Source organism: Eucyclogobius newberryi, unplaced genomic scaffold (genome assembly GCF_026437365.1).
Source record: "Eucyclogobius newberryi isolate DKJ021-1_F unplaced genomic scaffold, fEucNew1.0.hap1 SCAF_7, whole genome shotgun sequence".
In the NCBI taxonomy this organism is placed as follows: domain Eukaryota; kingdom Metazoa; phylum Chordata; class Actinopteri; order Gobiiformes; family Gobiidae; genus Eucyclogobius; species Eucyclogobius newberryi.
In genome coordinates this window covers 10,678,664-10,695,665 of record NW_027316389.1, presented here as the reverse complement: position 1 = coordinate 10,695,665, position 17,002 = coordinate 10,678,664, and the positions used below count along the sequence as shown (strand labels likewise).

The window sequence follows — 17,002 nt, the reverse complement described above, 5'->3', positions numbered from 1 at the left end:
TCATGCTCTCCTCTATTGCCCCACTTTCACCAGCCTCCAGAAGCTCGGCGTCCTCACGCTCCACATGAACAATGTCCGAGTTTGAAGAGTTATTTTCACTACGCTCTTCAGCCAAGGCTACACCTTCGTTGCTATCCAGGCTTTTAGCATCTTCGGGGTCCATTGCAGCAACCTGTGCCCAGGACTCGTGAGCAGCTAGTGACACGGGTAAACTCTCGGTTTGCCAGGAGCTCTGCTCACTGCTGTTGCCCTCTGTGCACACCAGAGAGGAGGGAGGGCTGAGCTGGTCTGGATGTTGCTCCCCTGAGAGAATGTAAATGTCGTTACTGTCCTCAGCGATGGTCACCCCTCGCTCTTCCTCAGGTATGAGGCCAAAGATTGTACCCTGGAAAAGACAGAACAGTCACTACATTATACACAATCATTGAATCATAATAAATAATAAATACATAATATTCTGTGTTGCTTTCTAAAGTCAATGTTAGCCTTTACCACCTCCTAGTGGATTTATCAAGCCATAGCCTCAAATGTAAGTATTTTTTATGACATAACAGATTTATTTGAAACAGGTCCAAAAAAAACAGTGTTGCATTTGTCAATAGTCAAAGATTTCTGAAAGGATTGGCAACGCTAGTTCTAACATAGTTTGTGTGATATGGTCGTGGGCCAGATTAAATCGCTTGGATGGCTTGATTTTGCACCAATTAGATTTGACAGCTGCCAATCCTTTTTGAGAGGTCTTCCATTTAAGATGTGTGAAGTACAAACGCCCTATGATTAAACTTGCCACAATTCCATAATGTCAAGTTTTATCTTCTACATTTTACGTGTGAACCAAACATCAATGAAATAATCAATTTGATATGTAAACTGAGCCTAACTGAGCTTATGAAAGGCATTATTGAGTTGATGTTGTTATAGTCATACAAGGACATAAAGGCACCAGCAGTAGGACGACTCCCAAAGATGCAGAAGAATAAACGAAAATTACAGTAATGTTTTTTATCTAATGCATGCTTTGTGGATGCTTTTAAAGTAAATTCATATTAGGACAGAGTAATACGACTGGACAAATGGTCGCCCTGTTAAAGCCAGCAATATCCTCTTCAGCCCGTGCTGCTGCTGCTTTTGATTTACATCAGTTATGTTGGGAATGTCTCCATTTGTGGAGACTAGACACACTATTTTACAATTCCATGTCAAAAGCCAGAGGCACTATACTTGCTTGCAGACATGCAACGTCATGCAGATTTCACCACGACAGAGAGCGTGTTACATAATGTCAGTGTTGACACAGTACATGGGGCAGTGTGAAAAAAGCACTTTGACCCCAAAATATCAGCGCAAAGCAAAAAGCAAAGCTGCATTTCCATTCCTCTACAAGAAAAGAACTGAAGGGTGTGCATACAAACCCAAACATTATGGATGTAGCACTAGCCAAAGCAAAATATATTTGTTGCATTTTAACTTTACAAGTGATATTTGTCGTCTGCTTCCTTAAACCTGGTAATATTAGAAAACACAACGGCTAAAATGAGAAAATGGTTGCGTGCTCACCATCATTTAGGTGTCACACAGCATTGTTTACGTCTGAATGATTTAACACAATAAACCGTAGCAGATCACAGATTCATCAAAGATCTCATCAACAACCTCTAAAACATTGTTGGCAAAATTACTGTACAGGCTACACCCCTTTACCAATGCCTTTCCCCTACTTTGCTTTGGCTATGTGGACATTTATAGTGCCATTCAGTTTACAATGATCTTTCTTGTATTAGACCAAAAACTGATGCATAAATGAATGCTGTAGACAAAACCAGAAGTCATGGCAATTGCATTTCCATACTCATTCTCCTTGACAAAAAAACATACATGCTTTTTAACTTGTACTATGCTAAAAGAACCAAAAAAGCATAACAGCCACCAAAGCTCCCCATATAGTTAAAGATAAATAGCTATATGGCCTACCTGAATTGCAACAAATGTGTTCCAACAGCAGTGAGAAGCAGCCCAGCTGAACTGGTGCAAGTGTGCATGCAGCCAGCTGTAAAACTAATGGATATTTCACTTCTGGCTCACATGCACATACAGCGACTCCCTCATCTCTTAGTCCTGAGCCCACCCTCACTCGCTCACTCTCCAGTGTGCTCGCTCGCTCTGTCGCTCCTCCCTTTGCTGATCCTGCCCTGTCATCTGTTCAACCCCTGTGACATAATGCAGGTTATGACTTTAGCTTAGTGTTTTATCCTTTAGCATAGTATTTGGAAGACCTTGGCTTTTAATATGACTGCTTAAAAGTGAGAAAACAAATTATATTATTGTTTTTTTTTATTTATAATTTATTCTATTGCCCATTCATACAAGATGATGACATTATTACGGTTTATATTTTTTAGTACCAGTAGATTTATAATCTCACGTCCAATGCAGTGTACAGTACAATATAGTCGCCCCTCTGGGGAGCGTTCAAAGATCTGTGCCCACACTATTGTGTGCTGGGGATTGTCTTTTGCATCATACTACGTATTCTCTTTGCATGATTGCGTGCCGAGTACTCACCCATCCCCCTTGCTGGATGATGTATTCAGCCTCATTCTCCTCAATAAATTGCACAGCGAGTGGCAGCAAACTTGACAAAGACCGGCCCTTAGTTTGTAAAGCTTGAAGAAGCGCTAAGGGCACTAGCACCTAGGAGAGTAAATATTGTACAAATTGCATTCACTCCAAAAATCCAACAAAAGCATTTTTCTCTTTCAAAAAAAAGAGAAAAAGCATTGCATACCTTGCTCCAGCCTCCGTGTGTGTGCACAGAAAGATCAAGATTGGTTTGTCTGAAGTTCTCATAGTCAAGAAGCCTAAATGGCACAAAAATAACTAAAGGATTCTTTTCAGGATGATTTATGTAAAAAAATAAATTAAAAAAAAAAATCAAACAATCTGGTTAAACCTACCCCGTGAGGAGTGTGTCCACAGCGCTCGGCAGATGTGGATCCAGCTCAACAGCTACTTCATCTCCAAGTGCAGCAAGACAATCTTCAATAGAACTCTCAGGATTTGTGGGATTGAAGATTAATGATCCGTGTCGGTCAAAACCTGAGCTGGAAGAGGCTGCACAAACACAATCATTTATAGGCTAGAATTAGTTGGAGGAAGTCTAAGTAAATTGTGGGTTTATAGAATTACATTTAAAATGACAGTAGAAATAGTGAATCGTAATGGAAGGAAAGTAAGATGCACTGGCTTGTAGTTTTTATGTCATAATCCTTAACTATATTCTCACACACAAACAAAAGGCATAAAGTGTGTTTTGCTCTGAGATACAACTTCTGTGCACGTGAAGAGAAAGCATACTTACAGAATGCAATCTCATCTTCAAGTTTTCTCAACTCATCCTCTATCTGTTCATTCATCTCTTCCAATCTCCGTCTTTCCATGTCATCCCCTGCCAAACAGATGGAATTATTACACACCGTATTCGACTGAACATCAAGTCAATTCAACCAAAGCCATAATACGTATTGTATAATATGTAATATATATATAATAGTAGTATATACATATAGGCTGCAGATACTCTTCTGCCCCTATATAAAGACCTTTGACCTTTATTTTGGATTAAGACAAATTAACTTTACACTGATAAGTGGGCTTTAGTGTGTTATTCCTGTGCTGGCAGGCGGAGGCAACCCGCATCCATCCACTAAGAATCACTGTTGTTTTTCTCTGGTATTGGTGCTGCGCCAGCATTTAGCCAGACAACTAGCTAGCCAACTATTTCCCTTTGGTCCATTGACTCGAGAGTAATCCTATGGCAATTACACATGACAGCCTGTCAGAAATTGAACTGGTTCAAGCGGAAAGCAGGGATCATCTCCCCCTCTTTTTTACGCCTCAATAAAAGGACCAGGGAAATGTGTTCGCTTTCATCATTACTTCTTTAAAAAAATTCTAAAGAAATTAAAATACTTTTAAACTATGAATAGTGCAGTGATTGTCAATTGTTATTTTGTATTGCAAACATGTTCTTGTAAAGCGGAGTTCACACTTTACATATTTTTCATTTAGTAATCGTATTTATTTTAACAGTAGTCAGTAGTTTCCAGTAGTCTCTGATCATGTATGCATTATTAGAAACGGGTGCCAACTTTCTTACCGTCCCAAAAATGACTGCCATTTATGATGCACACAAATCTATTTGTGTACTGTAAAGCCATAACTCTGTCACAAGGCACCCACATTCACAACCCTCTCACCCCGAGCGTTGAGCCATGACAGTGACCTGGCAGGGGGCAGGCGCAGGTAGCTGAGCACAATGTATTTGGTTTCGTAATGGAAGCCCTCAGACACAGAAGTGTCGGTGGGGCCAGAGGATGCCATTGGACAGACGCACTTTATGCTTCTAGGCACATATGTTTAAAAGAACCAACAGGACGTGGAACCTGTGGGGAAAATAAAATAGAAATTAGGGTCAGCCAGCTTGCAAAAAGTTATTATGTATTACAAAACTTGTTGCGCTCCAACTAACAACACGTTAATGATTCCCTAAAAGCAATCAGTGAAAAATAAAACAAGCTTAGGGAACAATGATTAAAATTCAGAAGCCACGTGGGGAGAAAAGGTGGGCGTGTAACCCCTTTTTGCTGTAGCCACACAGAAATGTATAATTGCTTCAGTTAAACAACCTACACAAAAGCAAAGCACTCCAGTCATTGAGAGGAAGAAAAACTGGGATGTGCCTCTAAATACATAAAGCAGTAGTACAATGAGCATAATTTAAATCATTACTTTATGGGCTAAAGTACACACAGATGCTTTGAGTGTCATGCCAAATGAGCAGTAATGCAGAGAAAGTCATGCTATTTTCGGGTAACACACGGATGACCTCTGAGGCACAAGTCATGGAGTGACAGTATAATGCCACAGACCTTTAGCTACTAGCTCCTCCACATGTGGCGATCATGTGCCATTTCACACAGCAAAAAAATGAATCATTAGTAGGTGTCTACTCTTACCGTCCTACCGTAAAAGGCAATACAGTTTACACAGATCAGTAGTTAACACGCAACAATGTCTTGACACTGGGAAGCCCACCACTGGCAGCCCCTGAGCAGAAGTACACGGTGTGCTCGCGCTGTTGCTACTGCGCTCCAGACTCCGGGGCCGACGGAAAGACAATACTGCGTTTCCGGATTGTTCCTTCAGAATAAACGAGCCACGGCGTGTCATTGTTATCATTTTTAAATTTTCAGTGCTTCTCTAAATGGCTAGGATAATCTGCTGTTGAATGATTCACGAACAAACACTGTTATTAACTGTTTTATGTTCAGCTCACAGGTGTTGTGTTGACGCATTGGGCCTTTTGTATTTTGAAAGTCTTTACCCGTGTTTATAGATGTAACTTGACCCTGGGGAATGAGAGAACATAACGAGTTTGGACAGTTTCTTACAAGTTCATTTTTTGTAGTTGTATAAGTGTGTGAACGACTGAGCTCACCTTTGACTTTAAATTGTCAAATATAGAGGTATCTTTATTCTTCAGGGCTTTTACTGCAGAAATGGCGCTCACAGACGCAGACGTTCGGAAGCAGGTAATATTATTATCGCGTGTGTGTGAGTCTGAGATAAACAAGTTCAGGTTTACCCCAACTCTGCTTAGTTCTGATAATAAAGGGTTTAATAAGTCCGTTACCTATGTCAGGGTCAACTTTAACTTCATCACAGTATTCCATTCGTAATTATATGTACCTTCTGTTTTTCCTGTCCATATGTTGTACTGTACTATACTATAACCTTATATTTTTACTCTGCTGTTTGTATCATCTTGTTATTATTTGTTTTGTATCATAACTATTCAAAGTATTTCTAATATTTTAATTATTTTGGTTATTTTTATTGAGTGTGTATTTCTATATTTCTATTGTCCTGCTGTTCTTTAAAAAACTTTATTTTTAACTTTATTATTATTATTATTATTTTTCGTGTCTGTGGAAGATCAAGCACATGATGGCCTTCATTGAGCAAGAGGCTGCAGAAAAAGTAGAAGAAATTGATGCTAAGGTAACTTAGGCTGCCATATGGTCTTGTGATTTCTCCATTAGTGACTGCTGTTGACATTCCCATGTTGTTCACAGGCAGAGGAGGAGTTCAACATAGAGAAAGGGCGCCTTGTGCATACACAGAGAGTCAAAATAATGGAATATTATGAGAAGAAAGAAAAGCAGATTGAACAGCATAAGAAAATGTGAGCTTCTAATGTCAGTGTTGTTACAATAATGATTTTTGTTAGTGTTTTGCCACAATCATTAGCAAATTCAAATTGTTAATATTATAAGTGTATTTTGTTTTCCCTAACCTAAGGCTTTATGCAAGAGAGAGCTGCGTTGGGCTTAGTTGGGTGTGGTCCAGTTGTGGCAACAGTGGGTCAGTTAGGGTAACAGTGGGTCAGTTGGGGTGACAGTGGGTCAGTTGGGGCAACAGTGGGTCAGTTGGGGCGACAGTGGGTCAGTTGGGGTAACAGTGGTTATGTATATGTGTTCTTCTAAGTATGGATGTATTCTTCTATCTAAGCATGGGTGTATTCTAACTAGTGTGTCAGAGGGACTAGTGGTCATAAAGGCCATCAGCAGAGTGTATGGTGAGAAGTGAATAATAAGTGATGCAATATAAAAGCCATTCAAAAGCACTGTATAAGACCAATGAAAACTATAGTAAACACTGAGTGACTACGTAAAGTTTACTTTTTTTAATGTAAGTCGTTTTCATAATTTTATCAGGCATGTACAGGCAAATGTACAGAATGTTTATGTTGTAAAATTATCTGTCATATTCTATGTTTTTGTTCATTGTCAATTGCCAATAGCCAGATGTCCCATCTTTTGAACCAAGCCAGGTTAAAGGTTCTGAAAGCCCGTGATGACATGATCATGGTAAAATATATATATATATATATATATATATATATATATATATATATATATATATATATATATATATATACTGTTAATATATAAATGTTCAATAAATATGTATATAACTAAATCAATAATTTAGGATTTGCTGAAAGAAGCCCAAGAAAGACTTGCGGACATTGCCAAGGATCCTGATAACTACTCTGTATTACTTCAAGGTCTTCTGCTGCAGGTGGAACAAGAAACATTGTCTAAAAAAATAACAATCTGTATTTAGTCATTATTTTTTTACAGTAAAATGGAACATGAACACAAAAGCATGCCATAAATCACATTATCTTGCAGGGATTCTACCAACTTCTAGAATCTAAAGTGACTGTCCGCTGCCGACAACAGGATGTAGAGATGGTTCAGGTATTGATATCCATACTGCTGGTATGCTCAATGTCATGTGATGTTTTATTAAATTTATCTGATAGGCAGCTGTTAACAAAGTCATTCCTATCTACAAAGAGTCAGTGAAAATCAACATTGTCGTCAAAATTGATCAGGAACGTTTTCTTCCTTCAGATATGTAAGAATTGTATTTTTCAGCCCCAATAATTCTTGTATTTTTATTTTACAAATGTGTTATATAAAGTATTTAAATGTGGATTCATCTTTATAGTTGTGGGGGAGTTGAAGTTTACAATGACAATAGGAAGATTAAGGTCACCAATACATTAGAAAGAAGACTGGAGCTTGTAACCCTCCAGGTACTGTGCTTCTTTACTGCTATGTATTTACTGCTTTTTACCTGTAGAGGGCGCTATTGTCTAGTTTACGATTATGGCGTCATAACAGTCAATGCAAAGTACTTTGTGACCGACCTGGAGTTAAAAAGGCATCTTAAAAACATTTGAATAATCCAGAAAACAATATGTAATCCAATCATATTTTAAATTGCAGGTGTAGTTGAATACATTGTGGCATACTATTTTGTCAAATAATGTATGCTTTTACTTTTCTAGATAATGCCTGAAATCAGAGTTGCTTTGTTCGGAGTGAACCCCAATCGCAAATTCATGGATTAATAGTGGAAACAGGTGGATGGTGCCAGACTATGGACTATGAGTGTATGGAAAATAGCAAAAATGCCATCTTACAAATATGATTTTGTTGTATTTTACATTGTAATGATTATTTTCAAGATTTAATTGTGTTTAACAAAAATAGTAACTTGTTGCTTGTTCCAGGTTTATAGCCTACAGTTTTAGATTATCATAAGAAGACAAAGGAATACAAAATATGTAATAAATGTCTGTAATACAAAGACAAACTTTGATTTGTTTATTGACCTTTTACAGATTTACATAGTTTACTGTGTTTGTTTACTCTACACTTTAAATAGATTAGCCCTGCAAATAAACAGTACACTTCGTCTATTTTACTCATTATAAATGTAAAAAACCCACACACACAATGGTGCCACCCAGTGGACTTTAGATAATGGCAGGCAGAGAGCAGGGTTACTCAGAGTCCTCAAAGGTGCAATATGAGTTAAGACTTTATGCAGTCAAATAATTTGATCAAAACCTAATCATCTGTTGAGTTGGTTCATACATACATCAATTTCAATTTAGAATGTGGCATTGGAAAGCCTTTTTCTAGTATAGTTTTCTTCCAATCTTCACATAAATGTGTACAAAACTGTTTAAATGCATTTCAAGACTCTCAAATACAGTGTCCTAACATTGTGTCGTTGACAGGAAGTGAGCAGTGTTAGGGTATATGGTACACTAATACAGGGATTAAGCAATTACCATCAGATTAACATATGACCTTAGACACTGACAGACTTCTTCCCAATCCAGGGGAAGTCTGGAATCCAAGATTATAACTCACGGATGGAGTGGGAGGAATGTAGTTGAGATTAGGCTCCTTTTGTAAACACAGGAATTAAAAAAAGTATTTTCATCAGGTATCACCAAGTCATTACAAAGCAATATGCCTTAATGAAATATGCGGTTAATAAAAATATTACAATTATTTGTAAAGTTGCTGCTATGCAACTAGTATGACATGGTTACATACATGTTGAATTTATATGCATTATCTTTGCAGGCTTAAACACAACAGATTACGAAACCTCTTTTTTTTAAAATACGGCACAACAACCCTGTTTGCCTATGGCAGCCATGCAAGTGATGCGCGTAAACATGTTTAGCCATTTTGGTGGACTGTATCATACTCTTCATTTTGTCACCAAGTTGTGTCCATGTGCTTATCTCATCAGTGTGACTTCAAGGCAGAGCAATCCATAGAACACAACTATTACCCTCCAAGAAGGGCTATCCAAGCAGCTCTAAAGCTGCTTCTCCTACACCAAGGAAGTAGACACCCTGAGCAATGCCAAAAAGGGGAGCAATGACGAGAGCACGACATGTTGCTCCTTTCAGGAATGCTGATGGGCCCTCTCTCTTCATGATGCGCCTATTGGACAAAGGGGGTAGGTTTCTGGGTTTGGACAGCAAGTAATTATACATATGTACTCATACCTCGTGCAGTCAATTATTCCTCTGTATGTGTCCTCCCCTTCACCCTTTTGTAAGGTCTGTATTCTAGTTTTGATGACTGAATAGAGAGATACAAAAACAAAAAAAGATCATACTAATCATGGATTAAATAAAATATATGTACTATTTATTGTCTTTTCTGCTTTTACTTACCATCAAGTGGTGTAACAGCAACAGCAGCTATGGAACCAGCCATGCAGCCTGACACAAAGGACTGCCAGAATGGGGCCCGACCATGTGCGCAACTGTGGCTCTCTCGGCCAAGAGCGTTCAAGTTGGCAAAGAGTGGGAAGTAGATCATTGAGAAGGGTACGTCCCTAAAATAATAATGAATGTTGTTAAAACGTAATAAGTGAGGTCTTGGTATTATCTGTTGGTGCTCTTGGTATAACCATCAGCAGGCATGGCAAATTTAACTTATGCAGTGTAACCAGATGCGTATTGATCATTATTTTTGTGCAGTGCATGCAAATGCTTGGTACATTTGTTACAAATGCTGTGTTGAGCTCTGTGTAACCTCATTAAAGTGGCTCCTGCTCCCCTGTAGAGGCCCGACAGCCCTTGGGTCTTCAGCAGCTGCACTGTGATGCCTGTAGCAGAGGGCCTCTGGGCAGGTGCCCGAGCTGGTCTCTGAGCAGCTGTTACATTCAGGTTAGAACAACACTTTCAGATTTCACATTAATATTCCAAAATCTATTCAAATTTCAATACACAAGTGAGTTAGCTCACACAGTCTTCCTGCATCCTGCAGCTGTATTTTAAGCATTTCCATTGGAGTGGTGACCACAACTTGACAAGTTCCAGCCCCACAGCCCGCCAATACCTCTCCCCACAAGGGCAACTTACTGGCAACACAAATGGCAGCATATGATACATTTATTAATACTTTTATTATGAACAATGAACCACTAATGTGGTCCGTTTACATAGTAGCAGTATTAGATTTGCTATGTTGTAAAATCTATTTGTGTTTAACAAGAAAGATACGTTTTATTAATTACCCATCTTTTGACAGCTTTTGTCTAAAGACATCATTAGCTGCCAACTTTATGGCCTTTTCTGGTGTCACTAAAGTGAGGTTTACTGCTGCACCTGAAACAAAGAAATGATTGAATTATATTTTCAAAACATACACAAAAAACACACAATAAAACTCAATTCTACATGCAGCGGTACTATTTCCAATCTAATGCAATCCACTTAATTTTTATAATACATTTTACAAACAAAAGCTGTTTCCAAAGTGCTGAAATAAAACCAACTACTAGAGTCAACATAGTAAATAAACCTTAAAATAGGATACAAATTGTAACATGGAACTTGGAGTAATTACATTTGACCTTGGTTATTGTGATAAAAAGATCAGGAAGGGGATTAGAAGGGGACAACAACCGTGTAGGTGGACAGATGAGATTACCTATAGTAAAGTTGTTTGTCACAGGAATTAGAAACTTAATATACCTCTGTAGCATCCAAAATAGCCTTCTGAGCGTATGGTTTTTGCTAGACAGTCCAACCTATAAAACAGAAAAACAAAATGTACGTCCTTATAACATCCCATTTCTTTTGGTAGGAATTGGTTAAAATGTTATGTCCAAGATTTTGGTTACCACCATCGGTTTTCCACTGTATGACTCACAGTGGAAACACAAACTCTAAAATGTCTGTAGGCCACACCCGATCGGACAGTAAAACACATTTTCTAACTACCGAGCTAGCCTATTCAGAATCTTAATGGGCTATTAGAATCCTCTTTGTCTTTGTGAGACCCTGGCTCAACCACCCTGAGTACCTGATTAGCATCTAAATGTCCTTGTCCTGGTCCTCTACCTTTCCAGGGGTTCAGTAACCCATTATAAATAACAGGAAGATTAAACCTTAGCCCTCCATTTCTGTTTAAAGAAGGAGAGGACGGAAAACTCCAAATAGAAGTATATAGGAAACCTACACACACGGACCAGTATCTGCTCTTTGGTTCCAACCACCCACTACAGCACAAGCTGGGAGTGATCAGAACCTTACAACACAGAGCTCAAGGTGTGCCCACCAGCTCAGAGGGCAAGAAGAAAGAGGAAAAACATGTCCGAAATGCCCTCTCAGCCTGTGGTTACCCCGCTTGGGCCCTCAACAGAGTGAAGAGAACCAAGAAGCAGGACAAAAGGGAAACTGAACAGAGAAGGAAGGGTGTTTCTATCCCTTATGTGTCTGGCCTGTCGGAAAAACTGCAGAGAATTTTTAGACAACACGAAGTCCCTGTTTATTTTAAACCAGGAAACACTTTAAGACGAAAACTGGTTCACCCTAAGGACAAGTTGCCGACTCAAAAACAGAGCAATGTAAGGCAAGGCAAGGCAAGTTTATTTGTAGAGCACATTTCATACACAAGGCAATTCAAAGTGCTTCACACAGCAGGAAAAATGCATTCAAATCACAAAGAAATTACAGAAATACAATAAAATTAACTAAATTAAAAATTATCAATCCAACTGATTTTCTAAACTAATAAAATCACAAACAAAAGAGAAGAGTGCAAAGATAAAAATTAACTACAATAAAATTAACTAAATTAAAAATTATCAATCCAACTGATTTTCTAAACTAATAAAATCACAAACAAAAGAGAAGAGTGCAAAGAAAAAATCCTTTCAGTCATATGCGCAGCTAAACAAAACTGTTTTTAGCTTAGATTTGAACATTGTCAGAGTAGAAGCCTGTCTCACATCTTCAGGAAGACTGTTCCAGATTTTAGCTGCATAAAACTGAAATGCAGATTCCCCATGTTTAGTCCTGACTCTGGCACCAGCAGGAGGCCGGTCCCTGAGGTCCTCAGAGTCCGAAATGGTTCATATGGCACTAACATGCCCATGATGTACTTTGGTGCATGGAGAGACTTGTACACAAGCAGAGCTGCTTTAAAGTCTATTCTCTGAGCCACAGGAGCCAGTGCAGAGACCTGAGAACAGGACTAATGTGATCATACTTCCTGGTTCTGGTCAGGACCCGAGCAGCAGCGTTCTGGATGTACTGCAGCTGTTTTACAGCTCGTTTGGAGAGACCAGTGAGCAGGCCGTTACAGTAGTCTAATCTACTGGAGATAAACGCGTGGATAAGTCTCTCTAAATCTGGTTTTGACACTATATTTTTGATTTTGGCAATGTTTTTTAGATGGTAAAAAGCTGCTGATGTTATTGATTTGACGTGGCTATTAAAGTTCAAGTCTGAGTCCATTATTACCCCCAGATTTCTAATTTGGTTTGTAGTTTATTCGATCCAATGCAGTGAAGAAAGCTGTAAAGAACGGTACATAGGTGAGACAAAACAGCCTCTACACAAGAGGCTTTATCAGCACAGAAGAAATACTAGTTCAGGTCCACAGAGTGCCGTGCATCTCCATCTTGAAGCCTCTAATCACTCGTTTGAAGACGGTGAGGTGAAGGTTTTAAGCAGGGAGAAAAGATGGTTTGAAAGAGGAGTCAAGGAAGCTATTTTTGTTAAAAAAGAAAGACCTTCTTTAAACAGAAATGGAGGGCTAAGGTTTAATCTTCCTGTTATTTATAATGGGTTACTGAACCCCTGGAAAGGTAGAGGACCAGGACCAGGACATTTAGATGCTAATCAAGTACTCAGGGTGGTTGAGCCAGGGTCTCACAAAGACAAAGAGGATTCTAATAGCCCATTAAGATTCTGAATAGGCTAGCTCGGTAGATACAAGGGGGGAGTTTCTGTTGAAACAAACAACTCTTTCTACTTCAGGAAGGCTCCTCCCAATGGGTGGGTCTTACCACAGAACAGTATTAATATCGGAGTTCTCGATCTAAATTCTTTTTTTGACAATGACTCTTGGATGAGAGTCGAAACGTCTATTTTTTCAAACTGAGTCCAGATGACTACAACTGAAGCTTTTTCTACTATGGAACACGCCTGGACGAATGAGGGATTACACCGACACATTTTCTAACAACAAAAACATTTGTATATCATATGACAATTCTAACTACTTTACAAAAATATGTAACCTATAGTTTATACTTTAAAAAAATCCTTTGTGTTGCATAGAGAAGATTTGGTGAATCTTTGAATAGCACCAATTAATTACAAAGTATCATTAAGTCCCACTCACATTCCTTTGTACACTTGGACAGCCTGCTGGTTCTGGAGGCGTGTCTTGGCCAAGTCAATAGGAAATACACATGTCACACCGACCAGGCCGGCCACACCTCCATTAATCAGCTTAGCGGGGAGACTGCAAGAGGGATCAACATCAACACGCACACATGCATGCACGGGCCATTTATACGTCCACACAGGCAGAAGCCATGCAAATAAATGACATATAAATGTCATGCAAAAACACCAAAAGCATATAGTTAGTTTACATATAAATTTATCTTTTTGTATTTTCATTCCAGGTTAGGAAGTGTCACATACCTTATTTTATTGTCTGCCATACTTTTTGATTGGGCTCCAAGGCCCACCACTTTCCCCTACAGCTTTCTTTGTCTTTCTTTTATGTTCTTTATGTTTCTCACAGTAGATCTCAGAGATGTTAGTAATGTATCATGGCCCAAACACTATTTTTCTGTCATGAAGTACACCTGCACACCTTCAAAAATCTGTAACAACATATAAGCATTGAGTTATAATGGAGCGCAATGGAGCCCTCAGAGTGGAGTAATAATGTGCTCTTTTCCCGAGCTTCACCCCGTCTCACCTCCACCTAATAAGACCTCTATTTAACACCCCAGTTTAATGTTTTTTTTTTTCCTTTTACCTACCACATGCATGTGTCGTGTAAGTGTGTTCATTCATATCTCTTGTTTCAGAGAAGCAAACCATGGCATGTTGTGTCAAAATGGAAATTGAAGCAAAAGAAAATAAACATTGCCCTGACTTTTATTCATTTATGGGGGTTTTACTTAACATAACTCATTATACTTTACATTTAAATTAATGTTTTATTAGATAAATATAAAAATAATATAATAAATAAATATATAATAAATATCCCTGTTGGTTTGTTTGATTAATGACATATTAAAGACAAACCACAGCTAATTCACAACATTCATTCATAATAACCAGGCTACATACAGTATAGCTACATATGTATTACTACCACGTGGAGACTGAACAGCTTGAGTTCCTCTAATCTGCTAGCTAAACGGGTTAAGAGTATTTGAACTAGTGAGGTAGGCAGAGCAGACAATGAAGAACTTTCCAATATGAATGTACAACATTCAGTATTCCATCACTTAGCAATATTATTTGACATCCTTCATCTAAGTATCAATAAAGAGGTGTTATTTTTACATAACTAAATTCTATCCTTTCTAGTGTGGTGGATTATTTGGTGGATTATACAGTGACTCTTTTATGATTTTCTATTTCAACTCAATTTCTTTTGAATAAAATAAACCAGATTGTATATTTTCTCCTTTGTTAGTCTTTGTCCCCTTGCCTTTCAGTGAGCCTCTTTCCGGAAAACTTTCTTTCAGCTTGCTCTATTCACAGGCATTAAAGACTCTGCCAAAACACAGACGAGTGCACCCTAAACTAGCCTCCAGATCCCTGCTTCTCTCAGTGCACTCCACAACAGTGCTGTTTCAAAATTTACTATAACACACTTTAGTTTATCCATCAAATACACAGTGGGAAATAAGGACTTACCCCTCTCAGAGCATCCTGTAGGCAGGATCACGCCGTTCACTTTGCTTTCACTTCAACTATGTGTGGAGTAATGGTAGTCAAGCGAGAGCGATCTGAGAGAGCCAGCCGCCACTCAGGGGCCGTTGCACAAACAGCAGCATTGTCCCGATGCCTAAATCCCTCCCTCTCGTGGTGATTCCCAGTGTGACAGAGTCCCAGCAACACCACTTTGCACTAACTCAACCTGACATTAACTCATACATGTGGAGGTGCTGCCAAATCTGGTGCCACACACTCACACAAGTGCAGTAGTGTGTGTTTCAGAAGTATTTCCATCTCAGTCTCAAACTTATTGCAGAATTTCTCAACGAGTTCACATTATATTGTTACATAATACCCCACGAGTTCACATTATATTGTTACATAATACCCCACATACCCCAGGATAAGCTGAATGCCTAATGTTTACTGCATTTTTATATGGCAGAAAGAAATTCATCTCCATACAGAGCAAAGCAAAGAGCAAACAGAACTGACTAATATGTGTAAAATGTTGCAGAGTAATAATGTACTGATTTGTATGTAAAATATAAGAAAGTGTGTAGAGTATGAGTATAGTCCTGTACCGGGTCGATGGTGAGACCTCTCATTGAGCTCGGTGGCATTGACTGATACATCTCTATGACACAACAGATATGGTTGTCCAATCAGAGGTTTAGTGGTTTATATCCTTCTCTTTGTGCCCTTGTTTATCTTAGACTAGAGGAACGCTGTGGCTGGGAGACGCCTGTATATGTGTGTTATGAAGTACACAATTTAACATATGTTAATAATATTTTTGCCCTAAATTACAACTGTATAAAAACACCTGTAGCCTAAGCTTACATGCTTTTTATGTGTTTAAAATGATTTAAATGTTAAGTGGTGTTTTTTTATTTGCATGTTTGCCACACTTAAATATTTCAGATCATCAAACAACACAAGTAAACACAAAATGCAGTTTTCAAATGAAGGTTTTTATTATTAAGGGGAGGTGGAATAAATATCACCTGCCCGACATGAAGTAGACTAAAACATCATCAAAAGCAAGACATCATGCTGAGATCCAAAGACATTTTAGTAAAATGTCGCACCCAAGCCAGCCCCAAACCAGCATCCAAGACCTATTGGAGTGAAGTTCCACAACTTCAGTGATAAACAGCGTGTTATGGTGGCAACCAGACGTCTCGCCGCAGGCCAACTCGAATCAACTAAGCCCCAAGTCTCTTTTTTCAACAACTACTCAGTGCAAGTGGTCAATAAACGCAAAGCTTTTGATCTGGTGAAATCCCATTTGACAGAGAAGAACGTGGAATACGCTCTGCTTTATCCTGCAACGCTGAGGATGAATGTGAATGGGAAAATAGAAAGATTCACTTCAGCGGAAGAGGTCGTGGGCATATGTCAATTCAATGCAGGATCTGTTCGGATATTTTCTCCCTTTATTTTCTTTATTTCAATGAAAGGGACTTGGACTGTACCTAGAAAATGGTTTTCCCTCCACCCTCTAATCTCTCTTTTTGGATCAGTCAGTCAGTTTGTATGTTCTGTTTGTTCTGTTGTGTTTGGTTGATGTAGTTCCTATGTTTGTGTGTTATGCTCGACCAAAGAGCTGTGTAACAAAAGTAGAAATACAAGAATGATTTCAACATGGTTAATACAACGGCCTCTGAAAGGTTATGAATAGCATATTTTAATGTTAATGGCATATTGGGTAATTAAGTGGTAATAGATATTGACAAAGATGAGAAAATACAAAAATATATATATTACCTACAAGAAACCCATTTAAATGACTTAGAACATCAAAAATGGACTAAATTGATTATAACAGACTATACTATTCCTCAT

At 38.5% G+C, this 17,002-nt stretch overlaps 3 protein-coding genes across 4 annotated transcripts in view; 1 reads left to right on the top strand and 2 right to left on the bottom strand.

The window, feature by feature from the left end:
* The window catches only part of bcl2l13 (BCL2 like 13), a 6,220-nt gene extending 1,085 nt beyond the window's left edge, over nt 1-5,135 (bottom strand). The window contains exons 1-7 of one of the 2 annotated variants that reach the window (XM_072435015.1): nt 5,016-5,135; nt 4,257-4,442; nt 3,359-3,445; nt 2,955-3,111; nt 2,786-2,858; nt 2,563-2,691; nt 1-385 (exon numbers count right to left, since the gene is read on the bottom strand). The exon at nt 1-385 is cut by the window's left edge and continues 1,085 nt beyond it. In XM_072435015.1, coding sequence (XP_072291116.1) covers nt 1-385; nt 2,563-2,691; nt 2,786-2,858; nt 2,955-3,111; nt 3,359-3,445; nt 4,257-4,380 — 955 coding nt within the window. In that variant the 5' untranslated portion in view covers nt 4,381-4,442; nt 5,016-5,135. Of the gene's footprint in view, nt 386-2,562; nt 2,692-2,785; nt 2,859-2,954; nt 3,112-3,358; nt 3,446-4,256; nt 4,443-5,015 lie in introns of those variants that run through there. The other variant, XM_072435016.1, reaches the window with a different exon arrangement.
* A 303-nt stretch (nt 5,136-5,438) lies between these two features.
* Nucleotides 5,439-8,223, top strand: atp6v1e1a (ATPase H+ transporting V1 subunit E1a). The gene is made up of 9 exons (XM_072434761.1): nt 5,439-5,591; nt 5,995-6,060; nt 6,135-6,244; nt 6,863-6,929; nt 7,054-7,143; nt 7,257-7,325; nt 7,391-7,485; nt 7,579-7,666; nt 7,922-8,223. The coding sequence occupies exons 1-9, from the start codon at nt 5,559-5,561 to the stop codon at nt 7,982-7,984; spliced, it is 681 nt and encodes a 226-aa protein (XP_072290862.1). The 5' UTR covers nt 5,439-5,558; the 3' UTR covers nt 7,985-8,223.
* A 51-nt stretch (nt 8,224-8,274) lies between these two features.
* On the bottom strand, nt 8,275-15,413 carry slc25a18 (solute carrier family 25 member 18). The gene is made up of 10 exons (XM_072434757.1): nt 15,134-15,413; nt 13,895-14,079; nt 13,587-13,709; nt 10,928-10,983; nt 10,468-10,558; nt 10,196-10,311; nt 9,984-10,104; nt 9,620-9,783; nt 9,449-9,524; nt 8,275-9,383 (listed from the first exon to the last, which is right to left on the bottom strand). The coding sequence occupies exons 2-10, from the start codon at nt 13,912-13,914 to the stop codon at nt 9,242-9,244; spliced, it is 909 nt and encodes a 302-aa protein (XP_072290858.1). The 5' UTR covers nt 13,915-14,079; nt 15,134-15,413; the 3' UTR covers nt 8,275-9,241.
* Between the last annotated feature and the right edge of the window lie 1,589 nt (nt 15,414-17,002).